Raw genomic sequence first — 21,979 nt, forward strand, 5'->3', positions numbered from 1 at the left:
CACTGTGGATTGATTGGTTTGTTATTTTCTCTCCCTGGAGAGACGCACAGGACCTTGGGGGCACAGAAACTGATGATTTTGTTCATTTTTGTCTCCACTATCGTAAGAGCAGTGTCTGGCATATTCTAGGTACTCAAAAGTACCAATTTGAAGGAATTTTTGAGCCCCTACTTTGTGTCAGGGATTGTTAAAGGTGTTTGAAGAGACAGGCATTGCTTCCATCTTGCAGACGGAAAACTTCAGAAGTTTCGCAGCGCAATTCAAAATAGGCACTGTCGCTGGATTTCCAGATAACTGACCTTTGGACTACAAGAAACAGTTTGTCTCAGATTTCCTTGACTTGACTTTCCCTGTCGTTCTTAAAGGGAAGAGTTTTCCTAAGAAAAGGATTTTTTTCTAAGCTGATCCTGTGAGTGTTTGGTTTTCCTCTGCTTCATTTTCCTGACTTGGAAAATGTGTGGCACCGTGACATCTACCGAATGGATGTCCAGAAGACCTGCACCACCCGACCACGTTAGTTTGCCAGGGCAGCTGCAACAAAGGACCGCCGGCGGGGGTGTAAACAGCAGGAATTCATCTTCTCGCTCTCTGGAGGCGAAGTCCCGGGTCAAGGTGCTGGCAGGGCTGGCTTCTCTGAGGCCTCTCCCTTTGGTCTGTAGGTGTCTGCTTCTCCTGGGGTCACACAGTCCTCCCTTGGGACACGTCTGTTTCCTCATCTCCTCTTCTTACAAGGACACATGACATAGTAGATTAGGGCCCAACCTAATGACCTCACTTTAACTTAATTAACTCTTTCAAGCCCTCATCTCCAAATGCAGTCACATTCTGAGGTACCAGGGGTCAGGACTTGAGTACACGAATTTTAGGGTGAGGACCACAGATCAGGCCATAATACCACCCCTGATTTTACAAAATATAGGGTAATTAATGTCCAGGCCTGTTTTAAAAGGCCTTACAATGTGTGTAGTGATGCGGCAAATTGCAGCCTATTCCCTGCTGTCTGCTGCCTCGGGGAGCTGCCCCTTGCTGCCCTTCTCCTTGGGCCCACACTGAGACCAGCAAGGTGGTCAGAGCAGGTCACACAGGGACCCAGAAATCCAAGAAGAGGGTTTTGTAGCAAGTAAATAAAAGGAATTATCATCCATCTAAGGTTCATTGTTTAAATTACCTTGTTTATTTACGTCAACACAAAACACATTAAAACAATTTACAAAAAAAAATCCATTTTGTCTCCAAGTAACATAACTCTTCAGTGAACAGAAGTACTACTGTTAATGTTTTGGCCTTTTCAAGGTCCAGCCTTGGGTCAAAACAGAATTTAGAGAAATAGCAGATTCTTCTCTACTTTCCCCAATATACACACAAAGGAAACTTACATTTTCTAAAAATCCCGTTCCAGTAACAATACAAAAATATCCCACGTGGAGGTGAATACTACTGTTGTGTCGTCAGTACTGCAACTTCCTTTTTGCTCTAGGTTTGCTCCAGACGCCGGGCTTCGGCCAGGAGCATAGACAGTGGGTACATCAGCCCTTCAGGTTTCCAAGGTGCTTATTTAGTAATGCTTTTAGTATAGCTGTGTACTCCCCCAGTGTCGGATTTACCTGAGTTATTGAGACACCAGAAGGCAAAAGTCTCCACGTGACCAAGTGGGTACAAATCTATCCAGTAGCATCAAAGAAACTTATCACAGATTACTCCGTGCCATTTCCGTGGATAAACGTGAAGCCTGCCCTACGTAAGGAACCATTCACCTAGGAAAAGGCTTCACGTTACAATTTACCCAAAGGTACTGAAACGTTGCACAGAAGTACAAAGCCTCACCTGTGTTCCAGTTGTTTAAATGTTATCTGTTTAGTCTCAGTACATTTTCAAGTGAATGATCGTTATCCCTTAACTTACAAAATCCTTCAGTCATTTCACTGACAAAAGAATCAGCCTCATACTGTGGGTAGAAGAAATGGCAGGAGCCGGAAGACCTAGGTGCTGGGCCAGTTTTACACACGCTCTGAGGTTGTTTCTCTTTCAGGATCAATGAGATGAAAATGCTTCTTTATAAAGCAGTATTGACCATAAGAAATAATATTCTACACAGTCTATCTCTTCAAGCAACCTATGGCTCCCTAATTACCCACAAGTATTTTACAAGTAAAAGCCTACTTTTTAAAGTAAGTATGTGTTGTGTATTTGCCATATGCAACTGAAATGTGCAAGCTAGGTAATGCAAATGGAAGAAGAATGTAGATTTTAACAGCCTATTACTCTTGACAGACTTGTGTACTCTGGATGGGTTTCATTTAAAACCATGTAAAAGTTTTTTTTTGTTCAATCCACATTCCTTTTGTATTATTGGAGCTCTTTGTGAATAAATTAACCATTTACAGTAACTTTAATAAGAAATCAGTACTTTCATATGTCACAGGGTTTAGACAACTGTGAAACTGAGTAAAAATGGGTTGAGAAATATGGGAGAAGTAGTTTGAAAAGTCAGGGTCAAGAGGGAAACTGAGTATAGAAATTTATTTTTTAGCTAATTAATAATCTAAGCAGTTGGCTTGTATTTTTTATTTTTCTACTGGTGATGTCCTAATTTATAAATTATCTCTTCTTTATATGCAAAACAAATAAAATACTTGTTTGTGTACCATACTTTTCAATACATTCAAACCCACAGAAATTTTAACACTTCATTTTCATTCTTACATTTAGGACATCTTTGGAAGAATTTCATCCTCTCAGCTGAAATAAAAGTCAACATTTCATTTTTCATAGATTAAAAAAAAATCCTCCTTTAGGAAAGGGTAGATTTGCTAAAAATTTAGAATTAATTGTGAAGTGAGAGTACGTAATATAAGCACATGGACTTTGTGGCTTTGCTGAGACAAAGACTCCAGGTAGCTGTATTCCTGTAACAAATGAGGTTCTAATTCCAAACATTTTTCAAATGCAAATCAGGCACCCATGAATCATTTTGGTGAATTTTTTTTGAGGTATTAATGCAACAGAGTATTCCTCAAGTGATCCCCAAAGTCACCCTTTTGCTAAGGATATTTCTCTTCTTGATTATTTTGAACCTGCCAACACAGTCTCTAACCTTCAAACAGAGAATGACTGATCTCCAAATGACCTATTATTATCTTAAACCAACCTCATTTTGAAGCAACAAAGAAAGAAAAATTAAATAGTGCATTAATATTTCATATCAGTGAAACAGACATTTTCCCATGCTTAAAGTAGCTTTATCCATCCGTGGAGAGGTCCACCTTTTGTTTTTCCCTGTGTTTGTAGGTTATATTTTTAAAGGTACTGGTGGAGCCTCTGTACAGTGGATTGGTTCCCTAAAAAAACAAAAAAGGTTCCAATGAAAGTATGTACATTTTGTCATGACATGATTTTAATATATCTAACTAATTTGATTGTACTTACAAATTGGAAGAAGAGAGTTAAGCTCAAACTTGAAAGCCATTTGAATAATTCTAATTGATTTGATATGTTCTACTCTTAGCATTTTAAACTTTATATATCTTCATTTAATGTTTTTTAATAAACAGAACCATTCCCATATGTATATCCTAAAAATCTTACCTTTTTCGGAAAGGCACTAATTGATGGATGGAAAACAAGACTTTGGCTGTTTTGTTCACGGCTACCTTATCAGAGCCAAAGATAGTGCCTAGCCCCTAGTAGGCACATGGCATTTATTGAATGAACAGAATGAGCCAATAGGAGACCCAAAAAGTGAAATGTATAAAGTAGAAAGTAAAACATGGAAAAAGTGAACCTACAAAGATGAATGACAGAGTGTCTGCCTTTAAGAAGCATGCGGCTGGTGAGAGGCATTCAACCACACGAATCATCTTGCTAAGGTGAGATCAAAATTTAGAAGCAGTGACAACTAGCTGCTTGTGAGAGACGGGAAGAATCCCCAGGACAGCAAACTCTGGATAGTAGAAGAATTAGGTGCCTTCTGCTTACTACAGAATAACAGAGTCACAAGCCCCTGATGAGTGGGACGCCGAGCTCATGCAGGACGGCAGGTCCCAAGGCAGGTCTGGCAGGATGACTTTGCTTCTGGGGTGGTGGGAAGGTTGTGGCAATGCCTGGGTTATGCAGTTGTGCTGTCTGGGCTATAGATGTGTCTCTAGGCACTGTCACCAGCACCAGAAGGGCCATGGCTCTGTAGGTGTTTGAAGAAACACCGAGCTTGATCCTCCAATCTCTCTCCTTTGGTTTAATTGTTCCAGGCAGACATAAGACGAATGCATAAGGTGCAGTTTGTTCTCTCCCCCTTTCTAGGATTGACCTCACCTACTTTGGCTTCAGACAGCTTGTTTCAAACTCAGCTCCACCATGTGACCTTACTTAGGCAAGCCCAAGCCTTGGCATCCTCATCTATCAGAGGGATTACTGAAGGGCCTACCCTGTCCTTGAGAGGACATACTTTAGCACAGTGCCTGACACATAGTACATGCTCAATAAAAGCTGCCCCGTCTTACTAGTTTTTATTTCCAACTTTCCTTCACATTTGCAATTCCTTTTCTTTTTGGTCCTGGAGAGACTTATAAAGATATTTTCCCCAGGTTTTTGGTACTCTTAACATTTCTAAGCCCATTTTTGAGTATGCAGGGAATCTAGGTACCATCTCTGGCCCTCCAAAGTATTAGAATTATACTTTGATCTCCGTAACCCATGAATTGTAGAGATGGTAGCAATTTCTAAGCACAGATTTGCAAAAACATAATTGTATTTGCCTTCTTAGTACATTTCTCTCAGCTCTCAGGAGAAGTAAATAAAATTGAAAAACATTCCCTGGCCTCTCACATGTTTGCCTTAGATTTGCCCCAGTGTCCTCACGTGAGGACACCCCCCTGCACCTGTTTCCATTTTTCCCAGAGCCAGTGGCCTGGCCTCTGGCTGAGTAACACGTTACCCTTGTTCATGTGCCTTTAGAGAGAGATGTTATCTGAGTAGCGAGGACCAATAGAAAAGAGGTTCCTTGGTGTGGATGATAAATGAAGGCCAAGTCACCATACTGACTCCTGAGGTCAGCCTAGATCATCCCGAGGACCCTCCGTCCTTATTTAGTCCTTCTGCAATAAGAACTAGAGAGTGAAGGGCAGACTGATGTAGTCTTAGAAGCAGGTGGACGCTCATTGCAAACAAAAACCATGTGTGGAATTCTATTAAGTTTAAGAGATGACAGGCTACTAACTTACAGTTGGTTACAGAAGGAACTCAAGAGGAAAGATAGAAAAAATGAGAAGTGCAGCCCCGGGGGTAATGGGAGGGACACTGTCTCAGAGGAAGAGGGAGACTTAGGTAACAGAAAAGACACTGAAAGAGTAAACGGGGTGTGAGCAGGACCAGTTCAGACCTTCACAGGACCAGGAACTCTTAAGGGTGCCATGCCATGTCATGTCAAACTCATCCCATACTAAATATGATTTGTATGCACTGTAAAGGAGTTGCAGCTGACTGAACACAATGTTATTTCATTGACATTTGTTGAATATTTAATTTTGGGCAGTTTTCATTCTGTACTCTGAAACCATTTCATTTATTCAGGTCTATGATGTTTGGGATATGGGGGTTCTCTTGCAAAGCTAGTTGTAGGGCCTGGGCATGCCAGTAGAGGGCAATGGTTGAAGCATACTCTGCCATGATAGGAGGGTAATAAGATAGGAGTTTAAAGGTGGAGAAAGAGCAAGTACATATTCTTGGGAGGCAGTAGTGTTTCCTGCCCATAGGCTCAACCCAGGTTTAGCTTGCAGGAGAAAATGCGGCAATGTCCGGCACTGCCTCCTCCAGTACCATGCAAGCAGCGCCCTCCCTGCAGAGGATTTACCGCTGAGACACAGGCTTGGGTCCGGCGCCTTTAGACCCAAGTATGCGGTCCTCCGGGCACGGTTGGGTTTCCCCCGATTATCTGGGGTGACCAGGTTGTTTTCCCCAGGTGTCTGCTGGTGCTAATTTAGGCTGTGGATTCTGTAAATGCAACAGCACATTTTTAACGCTTGAAAAAGTGGCAATAAGAAAGCTCTCTGTCATGACCTACAGCCCTCTTAATGATTGCCTCACTGCCAAAAGCTGACCTGATGTGCTTAGCGCAGTACAAAATCAATCCATGACTGTGAGAAATGTCAGACTGAATGTTTTTTTGCCTCTAGTTAATGACTTGTCATCCTAAAAAAAAATATCCAATCAAAGATGAATTGAAATATCTTCCCTTTGTGTTTTCATATATAATATGGATGGGGAAATTATTTTTAAAAGTATAATAGCAGATAACCTTTCTTTATGGCTATGATAAAGTATTTCAGAGGCAAGAATGAAGCTCTTTTCTGTCCTGAGCTCTGTCACCTTTAGAGTGTTGTGGGTCAGGAGATCCAACTACTCCTATCGGCTCTGGAGGTCCCCAGGGTTTGAAGACCAATCAAATTCAGCTTTTTGAGAAGAAATAGGTTTTAAATAAAAACTGATCCAAACTGCAGACACCAAAATGGATGCTCTGAGCAACATCTTTTTTTTTCCTGAAAGGATATATTAATGAAATTTGAATTGAATAATTTGAATTAAAGTTCTTTTGTATCCAAGTGAATAATTACTATCCACTTATTATCTAGTAAAGAACATCAAACATTTGTTATTCAAAGAAACTCAGTTTAACAATAATATTTTTCACTTTTGCTTTTGTCTGTTTAATGCATATTTTTGTTCCATTGTAGAAGAAGAAACAGCAAATTCTGAATTTGAATTTCAGTCATGTTCTACATCCTGAGGGAAAACAGTTCATGTTTTGGGGAAGTTAACTGTTAATTGAAATGTTATTTTAAAGATATTAATCATTTGTCAGTATTCATGCCTTTGTATGAGTACATTACAGTGTACTACTTAGTAGATACAAATCACATAATTGCCCACGTGCTTGTTTGACGAATACCTGTCTATTATTTCTAGGAAGGTCAAGGCTATGCCTGGAAGAAGAGACTGAAATTAGGATCTCAGTCCACCATGGACCAGCAGTGGGAAGTCTCTTAACCTCTCTGAGCCTCAGTTTTCTTACATTCAAAATGGGAGTATCAAGACTACTTCATAGGGCTGGTAGTTGTTAAAATAACTTCTGCTGTTTGTTTTTCTGTGTGTGCCAACTTAAACACATTCTTCTGCCTGGGTACCCTTAGGACCACTGTCAGGCATTTGCTTGACAGTTGGTGAGAATTAAAAACAACATCTGTGGCTGGGGGATTCAGGGGAAGTTAATTGCCCCAACACTTTGGACTGGGTACTATGCTCTAAGTAACCAAATTAGCCAGTCATGTTACATTTCATCTTGTTAGAGATGGACAGTTTACATCCCCATTGCCAATCCATAATTTACTTTCCTACAGGGTTTTGTTTAATTATGAAAAATCCAACATACATAAAAGAGGAAAACTGTACAATCAACATCTGTGCACCCATCACCCAGATTCAACAATTATCAAGATTTTGCCACACTTGCTTCAGCTTTTCCTCTCTCTTGGCTGAATTATTTCAAAGCAAACCCAGCCTTCATTTCCTTTCACTACAAATATGGGTATTTTCTAGGAGAGCCATCATGCCTCTATCATACCTAATACAAATAACCATAATTCTTTGTTATCATTCTAATACCCAGTTGATATTAGCCTTTTTCCAGTTGTCAAAAAAATGTATTTTTACAGTTGGACCATGCGAATCAGGATCAAAACAAGATCCATACATTACATTTGGTTATTGTATCTAAAGGCATTTTTAATGAGAAGATAAAGTAGATGGAAAATTTTATTGTCCATTATCCTGCACCATATATTAAGGTTACTTCAAAATAACAGCATAAGAGATAAACATCCCTTATCAAGATAAAGATAAATTCCATGTGCTTTAGGAATTGAAGATGTCACTATAGACTTAGGGAGAAAGTGTTAACATCAACTTATTGGGGCAGATGAAACCAAAGGGGCCTGTATTTGCCTGTCTTCTCTCCAGCAATGTCACTGTTTTTAGAATCAGCAGGGTAAGATAATTGCTATTAGATAGCTGGACACCCCGTTAGAGATAGAGAAGATGAAATTAAAACCATGAAACTGTTTCTATGTGCCTCTAGAAATGTAATTATCTCTCCTGTGGAAAAGAAACAGAATCCTGTTTTGTGTTTGCCTGCTGTGAAAAGGAGACACATACATTTTATCTACTGAATGCATATATTTAAAGGTCAATACTTTGGGGGCCTCTCTTTTTCAGGTAGCTGTTTAAAATTCATGTTTTTCAGGAAAACTAACTGGATGGCATTTAGAAAGTCTTCTCAGCTTGGCTTTGTGACCTATGACGAGGAATGAGGATTTCCTTGGAAACTGGCATGAACTGTCATATGACTCATGAACATTATTCCATGAGCTATAACCTAACTGATCTTGGGGAATGTTTAGATACAACACCTGTGCTTTATCAAATGGGGCCTGAGGGATGCTTGTGGTGGTAAGGATTAAGTGTACTTCCTGGGGGTCCCGAAGGAGCTGTATAAGGAGTCTCCTGAGACTCTTCAGAGTGGGGGCCATCCCCACTGCACCGAGAGGTGAATGTCCACCAGGAGGGCCATCTGCGCCCCAGAGAGTGGACGGAGCTTCCTTGGTCTTCAGAGCAGGACAGAAACCAAAGCCGCTGGGGACACGGTGAAAGGACTAGAGAAGGAAAACGACAGGCAGAAGAAAGCGGACTTTCCATCTCTTCCACAGGCACATTCTCCCCTAGACAAGAACTAGTCCCTAAGTGTTCACATACCGTCTGCCACTTGGCCTTCGACCGCTCCGCTTCAAATTTGGCAACTTCTTTCCTATCATGAAATGACACCAGCAGCTTCCAAATACACAAGAGGACAACGCCAATGAGAAGAATTGCCAGGGAAACGCCCAACATGATCATGGGAATGTTGGGAGGTTTTGGACAGTCTGTGGAAATGAAATTAGATTAAGAAAATGGTACAATTAATGTTTTGATGTAGAGAAATCATTTCTCATTGAAATTTATGGCCATACTTTTTCTACAGTGGAGGGAAAATAGTAACATCTTTTGTTTTACTGAATTTAAAAAAAATGAGTTACTTGTTAAAGGATAGCCGTTCTCCTTCATAGGAGACCAAATGATAGAATAGAGGTTGGTTATTCAAAGCAAATGGACATATGCTTGAATGGCTTACTCAGGAAGGGTCAGACTCCAAAAGAGTGATCATTAATGCACATACAATAGTTAATACCATGAAGGAGACTATAGTTTAATCACAAAAGATGGTCTCTTCTGGCATATGGTAAAGTAGAAATGGAAGGTGCATACATATACACACACACATACATAATTACTTTTGCATGGATTTTCTGGAAACATGAACCATCTAAACATACCCTCTGAAAAGTTTACTGCTTGCTGTTGCTATATATATATATATATATATATTTCAAGAAAATCCGTGCAAAACAAATATATATATATATATATATGCAGAAAACAGGCATTGCTTTCAGTTTTATTTTCATTCTAAAGCAGTGCCCTGGTGTTCTGGAAAGTTCCTGGATTGGGTTCAGGAGAAATGGGCTTGGTTCCTGTCCAGTGTATAGTAGTTGTCTGCTATCCATCAAGTTCCTTGATTCTTCTGAGCCCGAGCCCTCAAACCAAAGGCGTGTTCCCTTAATTTCCCCTGTGATAAGATTAAGCCCTGGTGTTCATGCTTATTAAACCCACAGCTTCCTAAACCCCCTCCCCCAAGAATTAGTGTCTTGGAATAAGGGTCTTGGGTGGAGCCACACATTTTTATTATTAAAAGCACCCCAATTGATTCTAATCTTCAGAGAAGTTTGGGAAACTAGATGTTTTGTATAGTCCTTTCAACTTGAACATCCTATGCAATGTTATTTTGATTCTATTGATGATATTAATATAATTTCACAATTATACAGTACCTTCCCTCATTGACAGCAGAATGACTAATAATCCTTGCAATATGCCTGGGAGATGATACATTTCATAATGAAACATTATAATCAAGCTTTTTCCTTGCTTTTGTAGAAAAAAAAATCCCACCTAAAAATTATCATTAAATATCTGCCTCCCTCTGTAAGAAGTGAGGCAAATCTGTGGTATCTGGGGAGGAAATGAATCATGCCTAGTTTATCCTAACTCTTATTGCTTTCAGATATTTAATAAGGAGAGTTATACACACAGGACTAGTCATACTGCTTTCAAGGTAAGCATCTGTGGCTGATCTGATTTTGAGCAGACTAAAGGCCCCTTAGCAGCATGATGCCTGGCCTTGCACACTTCTGTTTTTTGGACATAAAAAACATGTAAGGAGATTATACAGAAATAAGTAAAGGAGCTAATGAAATATCTATTACAGTATGAAGATCTAAAGACTATTTCTTGCATAGCAAATGAACAATGGCTACTCTAACAGGTTAGCAACACTCTCAAAGAAAGTGGCAGGTGCATGCTGCTGAGAATATATACTGGCTACAACCTTGACTGCATGTTCTTGCTCAAAGCAAGATGAAGCTTGCTAGGACCCTGCAGCCAAAACATGAATTAGGAGGGCTCTCCAGTAGGGAAGAAATAAAGGAGGAACAAGTATGATGGGCTGACGGAGATGATTATTTTAAGAACTTTGGGAATGATACATTTCTCAAAAAAGATTTTGGCCCAAATACCCAAAGAGTAGTTATTATACAAGAGAAATCTCCACTTTTCATACCCCCTTGAGCATTTCTTGAGATGCTCAGATTGAAGCCATATTTCTAGGTGGGAGAGGAATGTGGGTCCTGTCCCTACGTGCAGCTCTGAGTTGCCCAAGTCCCTGCTAGTGCCGCACCTAATTCTAAGGTCCTGAGTTTCTAACACTGCCAACCTGGTATGTCTGTCAGTGTGGCCACTGAGCACTAGAAATGTGACTCTTCCAAATTAGGTTGCATACTAGGTGTAAAATACACATTGATTTCAAAGACTTGTGAAAAAAATGTAACATATCTCATTAGTAATTGTTATGTTGATTACACGTTGAAAGGACAGTATTTTGGATATGATGGATTAAATAAAACATTGATAAAATTCATTTCACCCGTGTTTTGCTTTTTAATCTGAAATTTAAAATTACGTGATTTGCATGCCACTTCCATTGGACACTGCTGATCGAACATGTTTTTGGGATTCAGAGATTTACTGTGATCATACAGCCAGTGGGAGGCAGTGCAGCCTAGTAGTTAAGAGCCTGGGCTCCAAGCCAGACTACCAAGAGTTTCTCAACCTGCACTGCTACCTAATTGCTGCAAGACCTAGCAAATTAACTCCTCTATACATCAATTTCCTCACCTGTGAAATGGCAATAATAGCGATACCTGCTTATGGTTGTTGAGGGTATTAAATTAATACATATAAAACATACAAGACAACACCTGGGATATAGTATTAGGAAGGGCTCTCCATAAATGAGAGCTGCTATTACATTATTATTGTTACTATTTAAAATTTTTACAACAAATACACTCTTCCCCCTTTTCTATTCCCAAGATCTCAAGAGCCCTGAACCTCCAAACTGGAACCTGTGGGTGTAACACCCATGCCCACATTTCTGCCAGGAAGCCTCACCGACTATCATTCCTTGACCACGGCACTTATGCATGTGGCTCCTACCCTCTGAAAATTTCTCCAGATGTGAGAAAAAAGATGAGCGCAGCTCTCCCTACACCTGCGTATCCCCCGAAGGTCACTCTTCCTTGGTTTCTTTTTCAATTTCTTTGGAGGGCCTGGAGATCCTTAATCTCTGCCTCCTCCTTTCATATTGTGCCTCTTTTCTATCCATGTCTCCAGCTTCCCCGGTTCTCTGGTGTTCCTGCTGCGGGAGGGGCTCGGACTCCTGGGGTCTGGCTGGCTCTGCCATGACGGCCCCTGGGAGCTCCACATGGATGTGAACATTTGCTGGGAAAGAAGCAGCTTTAGAGCCATCAGGTGACTTCTGTTGAACCTCAGGGAGGTAATTTTTCCCTTATACAAAACACAGGGAGAATAAAAAGCTGTAATAAAAAGGCATCGGGGCATCTGAGTGCTCTCAGAAGGATGGCATGTTGATATGTCACCCACGGGATGTGGAAGAATAAAAGAATAAAAAACCCCAACAGTTCAGCAATGAGGAAGCATTTGTCAGCCACAGGCATGTTTCACCAAGGAAAAAAAGAAAAAATCTAAATGAAACCAACTAGATACAAAAGCCCCTGAATTAAAAACAGACCCTATTATGGAATTCACTTTTGTTGTTTGGAACTCGTTTTTCTAATGGAACTGATGTTATAATAAGGAAAGACTTTTATTTCAGGAGAACTTGCTAAAGCCACCCACCGCCATGCTCACAAACAGAGGGGCTGGGGGAGTCGTTGAAGGATTTGACTTTATATTGCAGATAATAAGGAGGCAGGTATTTTGTACCAAGTAATTCTTCATTGTACAGCAGGATGCACCTTAAGTTCCCTTAACTAGTGGCCTCTAGAGTGCATTTTATATATGCATTTCAAAGAAGCTGATTTACAGATTTTCAAGAGCAAGTCTCCAGGTGCATTCAGCCCATCAAGGCCATGAACAAAATCATACCTTGAACCTTGTATTGAGCTGTCACTACCTCTCCCTGACTCAGCACTGCAAGTGATACTTTTCTATTCATGTTTTCTTGGTTGGTTTATAATGTCTTGAACTTACCTTTTGATTGCTTTGCTTTTTACACTCTTAAGTAACAGCAGTTTGATACTCTTGGTTTGAAATTCGGGATTTAATATTTTGTCAGCACATTGATAAGCAAGCATGCACAACAAAACACATTTGCCTTCTAGCCTGCTCTTGCTGCTATTGTCTGGGCAGAACTCAGTTCCAAGCTTTTGGAGGTTGTTAATAAGGTCTGGAGAGGTCTGATTTAATGCAGCTGTCATTCCTGCCAGAAAGGTGTAGGGACACAACATTAATTGAAGACAGAAAATGTGAGGGACTGGTGGGTATCTAAGAATGCAGACAGGGGGCTCTTGAAGCCATCAGTATCAGAGTCACCTGGAGTAGTGTTAAAATGCCGAATCCTGGGCCACACACCAGGCCTGTTGACTCCGAATGGAGGCATTTTAACAACTCCCTAGGAGAGTCTGATACTCACTAAAAAGCTTACTGACAAAAGCACCTTTTCCACTATTTTCCTTTTACCTAATATAAACTTCTCTCTCCCCTTCACTAAAGATATTTTTATTAGAGAGCTTTCTGAGTCCCAAGCTGACTCCATGAGTTGGTATGGATGAAAATCCACAGAAGCAATGGACTCATTGCCTTTATAGGTCACTGAAGGGAAAATGGAAGTTCCGTGGCCAGGATCCTCACCTGCCCCTGGTCCGCTTGCCTGCTGTGCATGAGCAGTGCTTGCAGGTGTGGGCTTGCACACATGTTGGCAGTGAGCTATCACTGACTCTGTATAAAGAGCTCTGCCCAGTGCTTTGCAGTGGTGGGGAGACCTGCAATTGCCCCAGAAGGCAGACCAGATTCCAGCCCCCACCTGCCACTCCGAGAGTAAAGGTTGGTATAAAACCTTTTACCCCTAACCATCCATTGTTGTTATTCAGCCTCACTGAGTCCAGAGTGAACTTGCCTGGGGGCGGCCCACCTCAGGAGAGACAGTCACTTCCTTCTTCACTTGCTACTCCATGTTTTTGTGGATTCAGTAATATTTCAGGACCCATCACTAAGGGTTATGATCTGGCACATGTTTTATATATATTATTCCACTTAGCCCTTCAGTCAACTCTTCGAAGAAAGTACTATTATTTTTCCCATTTTACAGATGAGGAGATAGAGACACAGGCGAGATGTTGCAGAACGTCTAACAGCTAGTAAGTGGTGGAGCAGAATTTGAGCCAAGGATTTTCTGATTCAAAATTCATTCCCTTAGACGGTTATGCTCCTCCCTGTTAGCCTCTCCGAAGGATACAGCTTTTGCTTATTTTGCATTTAATTGGTCTACCTCTCTACAGTTCACCAGCCAGCTTTTGGGGAGATGGGTACAAATACGCTCATTTGTTCCTTTGTTTTTATAAGAGACATTGGAACATGTCAGACTTTTCAACAGGTATTGTTCAATCAATGGGAAAGTAGAAGCACTCCTCAAAAATTTGGAAATGTCTTTCCCGGCAAGCTACCCAAAGTGTTTTCTGGTTGATTCTCCCCTCCCATGTAGTATCACTTACCAATGGCGATGGAAGGCATGCCACCCACCTTGCTCGCTGATGCCGTGAATGATGGTTTTCCCTTCACCATCTGTAGCTATTAGGAATGTAATAAGACATTCATTTTCTCCTTGCAGAGAACAGGAAATAGAACCATCCTTTGAAAAATCTGCAGAGAAAAAGAGTCATTCATTAGGTTAAATGAGACTCCAAAAGAGATTATTTTTAAAGCAAAGTAGTAAGGAGTTTGAATATGCAAATAGGAATAGAAAAGACAGGATTTTCCCCACCAAATGAGGTTTCAGTTTCTACTCAGATTCCAGAAGAACAGTTCCAGGTGTGGTCAATCAGGACTGACCATCAGATGCACCTATCTGACTGATGGGGGCAGAATTTCAACAGAGGGGAAGTACTTTAAGGCAGGTAAATTTAGTTGTTTGGGGAACAGAATGGCCCTGATTATGGTAATGGGGGGGGGCCTATTCGTTCTTCTTGGCTGAGCATCTGGGAGGAAGCATGGATTACATTTCAGAAAGAGACTACATGCTCCAGTCTGATACTGACATTTTTAAAGGGGCCTTTCCCACCGCAGCATAGTCACGATGGCTGACCATGTACTGTCAAGACAATAAGAATACATTAATATTAGGAAACAGAGGTTGAAGTGTTCTGTAGTTCAAGGACCAGCAGGGTGAATGTAAATCCTAGATTAAAAGGAACTCAGAATGACAGTTGCCTACCATTTGGTATAATTTCTTGATTTTTAAGGAAACGTAATCCAGTTTTCTTTTAAATAGAACTTTTTTCTCACTGAGCTTATTCAAGAGGCAGAAAATGAATGTCATGACAGGAAGTAAAAATATAGTAAAACCGTCAGTCTGAGATGTTAATACTGTTTTTCAGGAATTTCAGCACTCTGACACCTGTAGTAAAATTACGTAGCATTTTCCTAATTAAAAAAAAAACTTGCTTAAGGTTTTCTTATCTTCAAAGTGGGAGACTTTAATGATACTCTTACAAACTCTTTTTTTCAGAAATCTGTTTGCTCTCAACCTAAAATTTTTAAATATGTAATCCAATATTCATATACTATGACACATTGGATTAGAATATTAAAACTGGGACTGTTCCAGATAATCTTAGACATTACTAGATTGCTAGTGGATTATTACTTTTGCTAGACCTCTAACTTTTCTCATTAGCTTAAAAATAAAACGGTTTTAATAAGACAGAATCTACATGTGTTCCTTTAATTCTAACAAAGAAAAATTAAGTTATAGTCTTTTAGTTCAACCAGGCCACAGCCATGGACAGATAGAAATATTAAGTTGTTTTTGCATGTCAGGATCTGTTAGATATGCTCGTATTATCTATGAAAACGGGTGCTAATGAAACATTTAGCATTATTAGTAAGATTTCAGATGACAGATTCAAGTGAACAAATTATTTCTGAATTCATTAGAAACATCTACTTATACAAGTATACCAAGAATTCTAATTATAAATCATTCTTATCTGGTCATTTCCAAATGTTTACGATCATCTGAATCACCTTTGAAATCCATCTTTGAAAGTATGGATTCCAGGAACCCAGCCTTGGGTGTTTTGATTCAAGAGGTCAGTGGTATGCCCAGGAGCTTGTATTTTAGTGAGTTGTTTAATAGTTTTTTAATAAGGTAACTGATTAAGAGGTTTGGGAACCTCTGGGCAACTCCTGACTGGTAAAATTTGTGTTATTTCACAGCACCGATTATGTAATTCATACTTTGGTCAGTTTTAGATGGTGTAACAGGAGGGCTTTACGTTCTCCTACCACACTACTCCAGTTAACTAGGATTCACAAAGTCTTGGGGAACATGCCTTTTCTTGTCTGAGTGATATTATTCCCTCCTTCTCCCTCTCCAACATGGCAGCGCACACCCACTCTGTTCCTCTCGAACTTACTTACTGGAACATTTTATTCTCAGGAAATATGTGTACGGCTTATAATACTCCTTTCAGTAACATTAATCCTGCTTTGTTATTTTCTTTTAAATAGCTACTCTGAAGCACAGGGAGGCTTAATTTACTTGGCCAGGATTACTTAAGTTTTAATGGAACTGCTAATGTGACCTTTGAGTCATGACTCCCTTCTTGCTTTAATTACTTCACCACTCCTTTTCATGACTGTGGGACTCTAGACTGAGCCTGTTTTGTAGTGTTTGGGTATTAAAGTGGTATTACCAAATGTGCAATGAAAGGATCCAGCTTGGGCTGGAGATTTGCATAATTAGTTGCTAAGGTTTTCTTTTGCTGTTCATAAGAAATGGACCTTTCTTTTTTACTCACCTTTCTGAGTGTCAGCAGTGTGGTTCTAGAATAATACAATGAAAAAAAAAAGATCTCAGGTGGCTCATGAAATCATACTTAGAAAAGGAAGAAATATGAAAATAGGGGTGAGGAGGCCAGGTACAGGAAAGTCCAGGAAGGATGTGGAAAATATAGACCGTCTGTACCATCCCTATGTGTTTAAAACCTCCACTCTGGGGCCAAGTCAATAGTTCTCAGAGAAAAACAGTCTGTCAGGAATAAAAAGGGTTCTGTGGTCAAATAAGTTTAGGAATTCCTCTTTACCCTAATTCTTCCCTGTGCCTCTCTTGAAAATTCATAATGCACATTTAACTTTATGTGCATAACAACTCTCAAAAGTCCTGCAAAGAAAATTAAAGGCATAGCTTTTCAGTTCCAAAATTTATATGACCATGGGTGCTTTTCTCCATTTAACACTTTTAGAGCTAGTGTTCCATGGAGCACACTTTGAGTAACAGAGCTCTGAGTACATGAATACTGGGGTAAATTAAAAATGTCTCTTTTAGTTAAATGCAATGAATAAAGTTAAACCACATGTCCTTAGATGTGCTTGGACAAGTCAAGACAGCACAGTTGAGGAACAATTTATTCAGATTAGGAAGTTTTGCTTATTTTACTTTTTCTCCATGTCCTTGCTGGGGGAAGGAGGGCTGATAAAGACCCTGTGTAAGAGCAAATATGCTGTGATAATTTCAAGATGATATGATCAATAACATAAGTGGGTGAATAAATTGAAATAGGACTTATAAAAAGGTGCATTCAGAAAGTGACTTTTTAATTCATAGGCTTTTTTTTCAGATTCATAAAGATTAGTGCTTTCAATGGCATTAGCAATTTATTATATGCAACTTTTGAGTTAGAAATAGTTGTATTCCCTTATTTTCAAGATAATTTAGTCAATTACACAAGAAGAATCCTGCAAATATTTTAAATGCCATTTGAGACCTAGCCTACTCTTTCTTTCAAATCCAGGCATTTATGGCAATCTACTCAGAAAACTGTATATATAAATACAGTGACTCCCTGCATGCTTCTAAGGTTCACTCCTCTTTTTCCGACAGCACATTAGATTTCCCACGCCGTTAGTTATTGAATTCTAGTAATTTGCAGGGCATTTTCTGCAATTTTTAGTCATTTCTTGGATACACCTGGTAAATATCCTATCTGTTTGTTGGGAAATGAAGCCAGAAGGATCTGCTAAGACTCCATATTAGTTACGAATGTGGACGGTCCACAGATGCTGCTTTATACTAAGTGCTTTTCCTGCATCTTACCTTCAGTATTAGTGTAAGGTACACATCACCTTGTCCAATTTATGGTTGTTTGGCATATTTATCTTCAGTCACCAGAAAAGCACAGCTGCGGGGCTTTATGAAGACTAATCATGCCCCTCCCTATAGGGTTATTTAGCTGTGCACAGTGAGAAATCCCAGGTTTGAAACAACGTAAGACATTTTTTAAATGTCACTAACTTATTCCACTTTGGAAATGGACTAATTTCTGTATTCTAATTCCATCTATTCAAAATACACATCCTAGAGTGTCATAAATTATCACTTGATTATTCCACTTTGCCTGAGGTACATCTCGATCGTGTCTCTAATGGGCACAGAGCAGCCCATTGCATCTGAGCAGCATAATGCGGAGTTCGCGATGATGGAAAAACAAGTTCCCCCAGATTGTCCCTTTAGGAGGAGCCAGTCATTTCCTTTGTTTGAGAGTTCACAGATTATTTTTAAATGGCCTTCCCAGCTAAAATACAGCCTATTTAAATATTTGAGATGACATGTTGCCATTAGAATCTGATTTCAAGTAATTAATTTCACAAAGCCAGGTAGCAACAAGAGCAGAGGCTGCTTATCGTTAAAGGCAACAGGCCCTTCCTGTATTTTGGAGGTGAGGCCACAGTGAATTAAGGACAGTCATGTCCCTGTTTAGAAGGTTGAGAGTAAAAGTATGAAGGGGAGAGAAGGAAAAATGGCCACAAACCAGGGAGTGCCCGTGTCTGAGGGCTGCTTTCAGGAACTCATGACACAGCCCGCTTTGTCCTATCTTGAAATAAGGCTCAGATATTAGAGGAAAATTTCTAGTTTAGGGGTTAATATTTAGCTATTTCTTCAATTCTCTTCTAATTAAGGAAATATGCATTCTACAATTCTGTACAATTGCATTTACTAAACAGAAGTGACCTTGCCGACAGAGCTGAAGTCAGATAGAATAGCCATGACTTTAAATTGCTTGTATCCCAAACAATCAAATTTTAAACTTAATGGAATGCATTTACTCTTAAAAAGTAATGTGAGTGTACTGAATGCCCTGGTCCAAATGAGATCAAGCTCCTGAAAAACCCTTCATTGAGTTTCTGCCTCCCAGGAACTTTTATGTAAAGGGAAGGAAAGCAATTTCAGACAAGCAGAACCTTCTTCTTCATTGATGGTCGCACCAGCCAGCTTGCATTTGTCAACACACTCGTCCCGGGCCCGGCCATCTGCAGACAGGTGGCACTCGATGCAGCTCCTGTAAACATTATTCAACAGAGGTGATCAGTCGTGACGGTGGAAAATAGATATGTAGCTGGGATACGGCTTTAATGCTGTTACTGGGGTCTGTGTGATATGAGTGTCTCATAGAGGATGTTGCCTTTTGTTACTTTCAGAAGGATAGTTGGGTGATGTCCAAGAGGAAACTGCTTTTTTCTGAATTGTATTCAGTGATCAATGTTCCCCTGAGCCGTCCTTGATAATAGCTCCTATCATTTATCTGTAACGATTGCTTCTAATTGGTTGTTAACAAAAATTATTTTGGTATTTGATTTAGCTGTTTTCATTTTACATTTTCCTCAGAAGGGTTTGTGCTGCTTAAATATGAATTCTGACTAGACAAATTCTGAATTTCTTAACAGAAATAGTCTGTATCTTAACAAGAATTCTAGGAATCCACATATGTCATGAATGACTATTATAAATATTCACTTTTCTGTAACTCCTTTAAATGAGTCCAAGCCTTGCTAGGGGTATTTTCAAAAACTGAGGATTACAGCCTGGATCCTCATTAATGCAGGCTTTTTAATAAAAGATTGCTACTGTCAGAAAAGTGTATTTCTAAGAACATAGCCCGGGAATTAAGCTTCTCTAGTAATTTCTATACAGCACAGTAAAACTTAGCCCCTGAATTCATATTGCATTGCAAATCACTTTACAGACAGTGTCTGGAGTAACCCCAAACAGCGGAAGTTTTCTTACGGTGGGCCCGCATCATGCTGCCTCTTCTCTTTCCCTGGCCATGAAAATGTGCACCCTCCTAAGTTCTAGGCAATATTCCCTACCGCCACCCATGCCTCATCAAATTTCAGCTGAAACTGCATTTCTGGAGGCAAGCCTTTCCTGAATGTTACCCGTTAGCTCCCTTGTGGTGGGAGCCTCTGAATTCCTCTGCAGGAGGGGCTCAGGGCAGCAATCTCCTAGAAGCCTATGGGAGTGGGGATAGAAGCCTGTCTGGAAGTTCGCTTTGCCTTGCAAGCATATTGCATGATCTAGGTCATATATTTACTTGGAGCTGTTTTGTAGGGGACTGTCAGAGATTCTCGAAGTCCTTAAAAAAAGAACACCTCTGCCTCTGTGCATCTTATTGCGGGCTGCTCAAGGTAGTCTGGTAGCCCTATCTCCTGTCATATACTGCCACAGCACCCTTTTAGCCCGTGTTATAACTGTCCGCCCAGATGTCATTATAATCACTTTAAAAAATATCAACCTTTCCCACTAGATTCTCAGCACCTGCCATGGCAGGAACTGTAACCGTTTCATTCATCACTGCATGCTCATTGCCTGTTAAAGTGATTCCTGGCATGTAGTAGGTACCTACTACTACCTATTTGATAAATGAATGCATGAAAAAATAAATGGAAGAATGGACTCATCTCAAAAGTCACATAAACACCAAGGAGATCACTCTACCTGATTCCTCAAATATGAGCTAGTTTGAATTGTTAATTTCCTATCTCATAAACCAGATTTAAGATAGAATCATGTTTACAGAGATGACACAGAAGTATAATAGAAGAAACATTTTCTATTAAATTCTATTCAAAAAAATCTAACCATGTCCCCATACTTTTTTTGGTATCTTCCCAGGCACAGCGACAGAGAAGTTTTGACACCTGAATGGTGAGTATCAACTGACTGAATATTGATTTTCTTTCTGCATTTACATGGTGAATGCAAAGGTCACCGCTTTGGGTACCAGAGTTAATGAAAATACCAGGTGCTTAAGCATGTTTGCTGCATCACCCATTATCCCTGCGATGTCATAACACAGCCAGTTTGGAGACTTGCCTCACTTGACCTACAAACGTCACCCCACTTCCATTAAGAAGTTAGCTGCCTACCAAAGAAACAGATTTTTTTAACTGGAAAATAGGAAAATATGTTTTTGTCATTGTTGTTCATATGGTATAAAAGAAAATACAGCCCACAGAGCTGTGTGGAATGACGACCAGAGAAAGGTGTCAAAGGGCCTAAGTGGTAAGAGGAGGGAAGGAGTCAGGATCATCTTTCTCCCTCATTGCTTCCAGGAGTCTGTGGCCAGGAATGAATGAGTAAGGGTGGCTGTAAACTTCCATATAAGAAAGAAGCTTGTCTGGTTCCCCTGAAGGGGTTCTGCATGTAGGTGTTGCCAGTCTACCTCCAGGACCTTCCTTATGTGTGGCTGGTATTGTCACGGAAAGGCGATCTGATGTTATCAGTGTGGGACGTCAGCTCAGCTTCCTGGGGCTGGTCTCCAGCAGAAATGTGACCTTGTGGTCTTGGGTGATCAGGGCCGAGAAAAAGGCAAGGGACAGCCGTTCGAGGCTGATGAGCACAGAGGCCTTGGGCTTGAGCGCTTTGATGGAGGCTGGGAGATCCACCCCAGCAAAAGCCATCTGAGGTCCTAGCTTATAAAATGCCCTAACTTCCATCATCGTGAAACCTAGGGACAAAGGCGCTGAAGAAGGGAGAGATGTTACCGTCTAGAGTTACAGGGATCGCCGCAGGTAGGGCAACGTTCACAGGTGGGTCCCGAGGCCCCCGGGTTCTTGCAGACACACTTGCCGCACACGCAGTCCCCGCGGCCGCTGCAGAGCGCGCCGTCCTCGGAGACGCAGGGCTCCGTGCGGCCCGAGCAGTTGCAGTACTCGCCCGTCCAGCCGCTCCGGCACTCGCACTCGCCGCACGCGCAGTCGCCGTTGCCTGGGGAACAAAACGTCTGGGTTGCTCAGGGCCAAAGCCATTCCCAGTGTTCAGGGGCCACCTTTCCTCTCTGCCCTCAGACGCCACCGAAAAGATGGAAGCAAAAAAGATGAGGAAGAAGGGAGCCGGTGCGGGGAGGGAAGGGGTTGAGTGTAG

At 40.6% G+C, this 21,979-nt stretch overlaps 1 protein-coding gene across 2 annotated transcripts in view; it reads right to left on the reverse strand.

Annotated features, from left to right (window-relative positions):
• Nucleotides 1-1,151: 1,151 nt before the first annotated feature.
• ITGB6 (integrin subunit beta 6) overlaps nt 1,152-21,979 on the reverse strand; it is a 114,784-nt gene continuing 93,956 nt past the window's right edge. For both annotated transcript variants that reach the window (XM_036996115.2, XM_036996114.2), the window contains 5 exons: nt 21,601-21,823; nt 19,018-19,115; nt 14,299-14,418; nt 8,800-8,966; nt 1,152-3,338 (listed from right to left, as the gene is read on the reverse strand). In XM_036996115.2, the coding sequence (XP_036852010.2) occupies nt 3,240-3,338; nt 8,800-8,966; nt 14,299-14,418; nt 19,018-19,115; nt 21,601-21,823 (707 nt within the window). In that variant the 3' untranslated portion in view covers nt 1,152-3,239. The remainder of the gene's footprint in view (nt 3,339-8,799; nt 8,967-14,298; nt 14,419-19,017; nt 19,116-21,600; nt 21,824-21,979) is intronic.

The sequence above is a fragment of the Manis javanica genome, chromosome 7 (genome assembly GCF_040802235.1).
Source record: "Manis javanica isolate MJ-LG chromosome 7, MJ_LKY, whole genome shotgun sequence".
Lineage (NCBI taxonomy): Eukaryota > Metazoa > Chordata > Mammalia > Pholidota > Manidae > Manis > Manis javanica.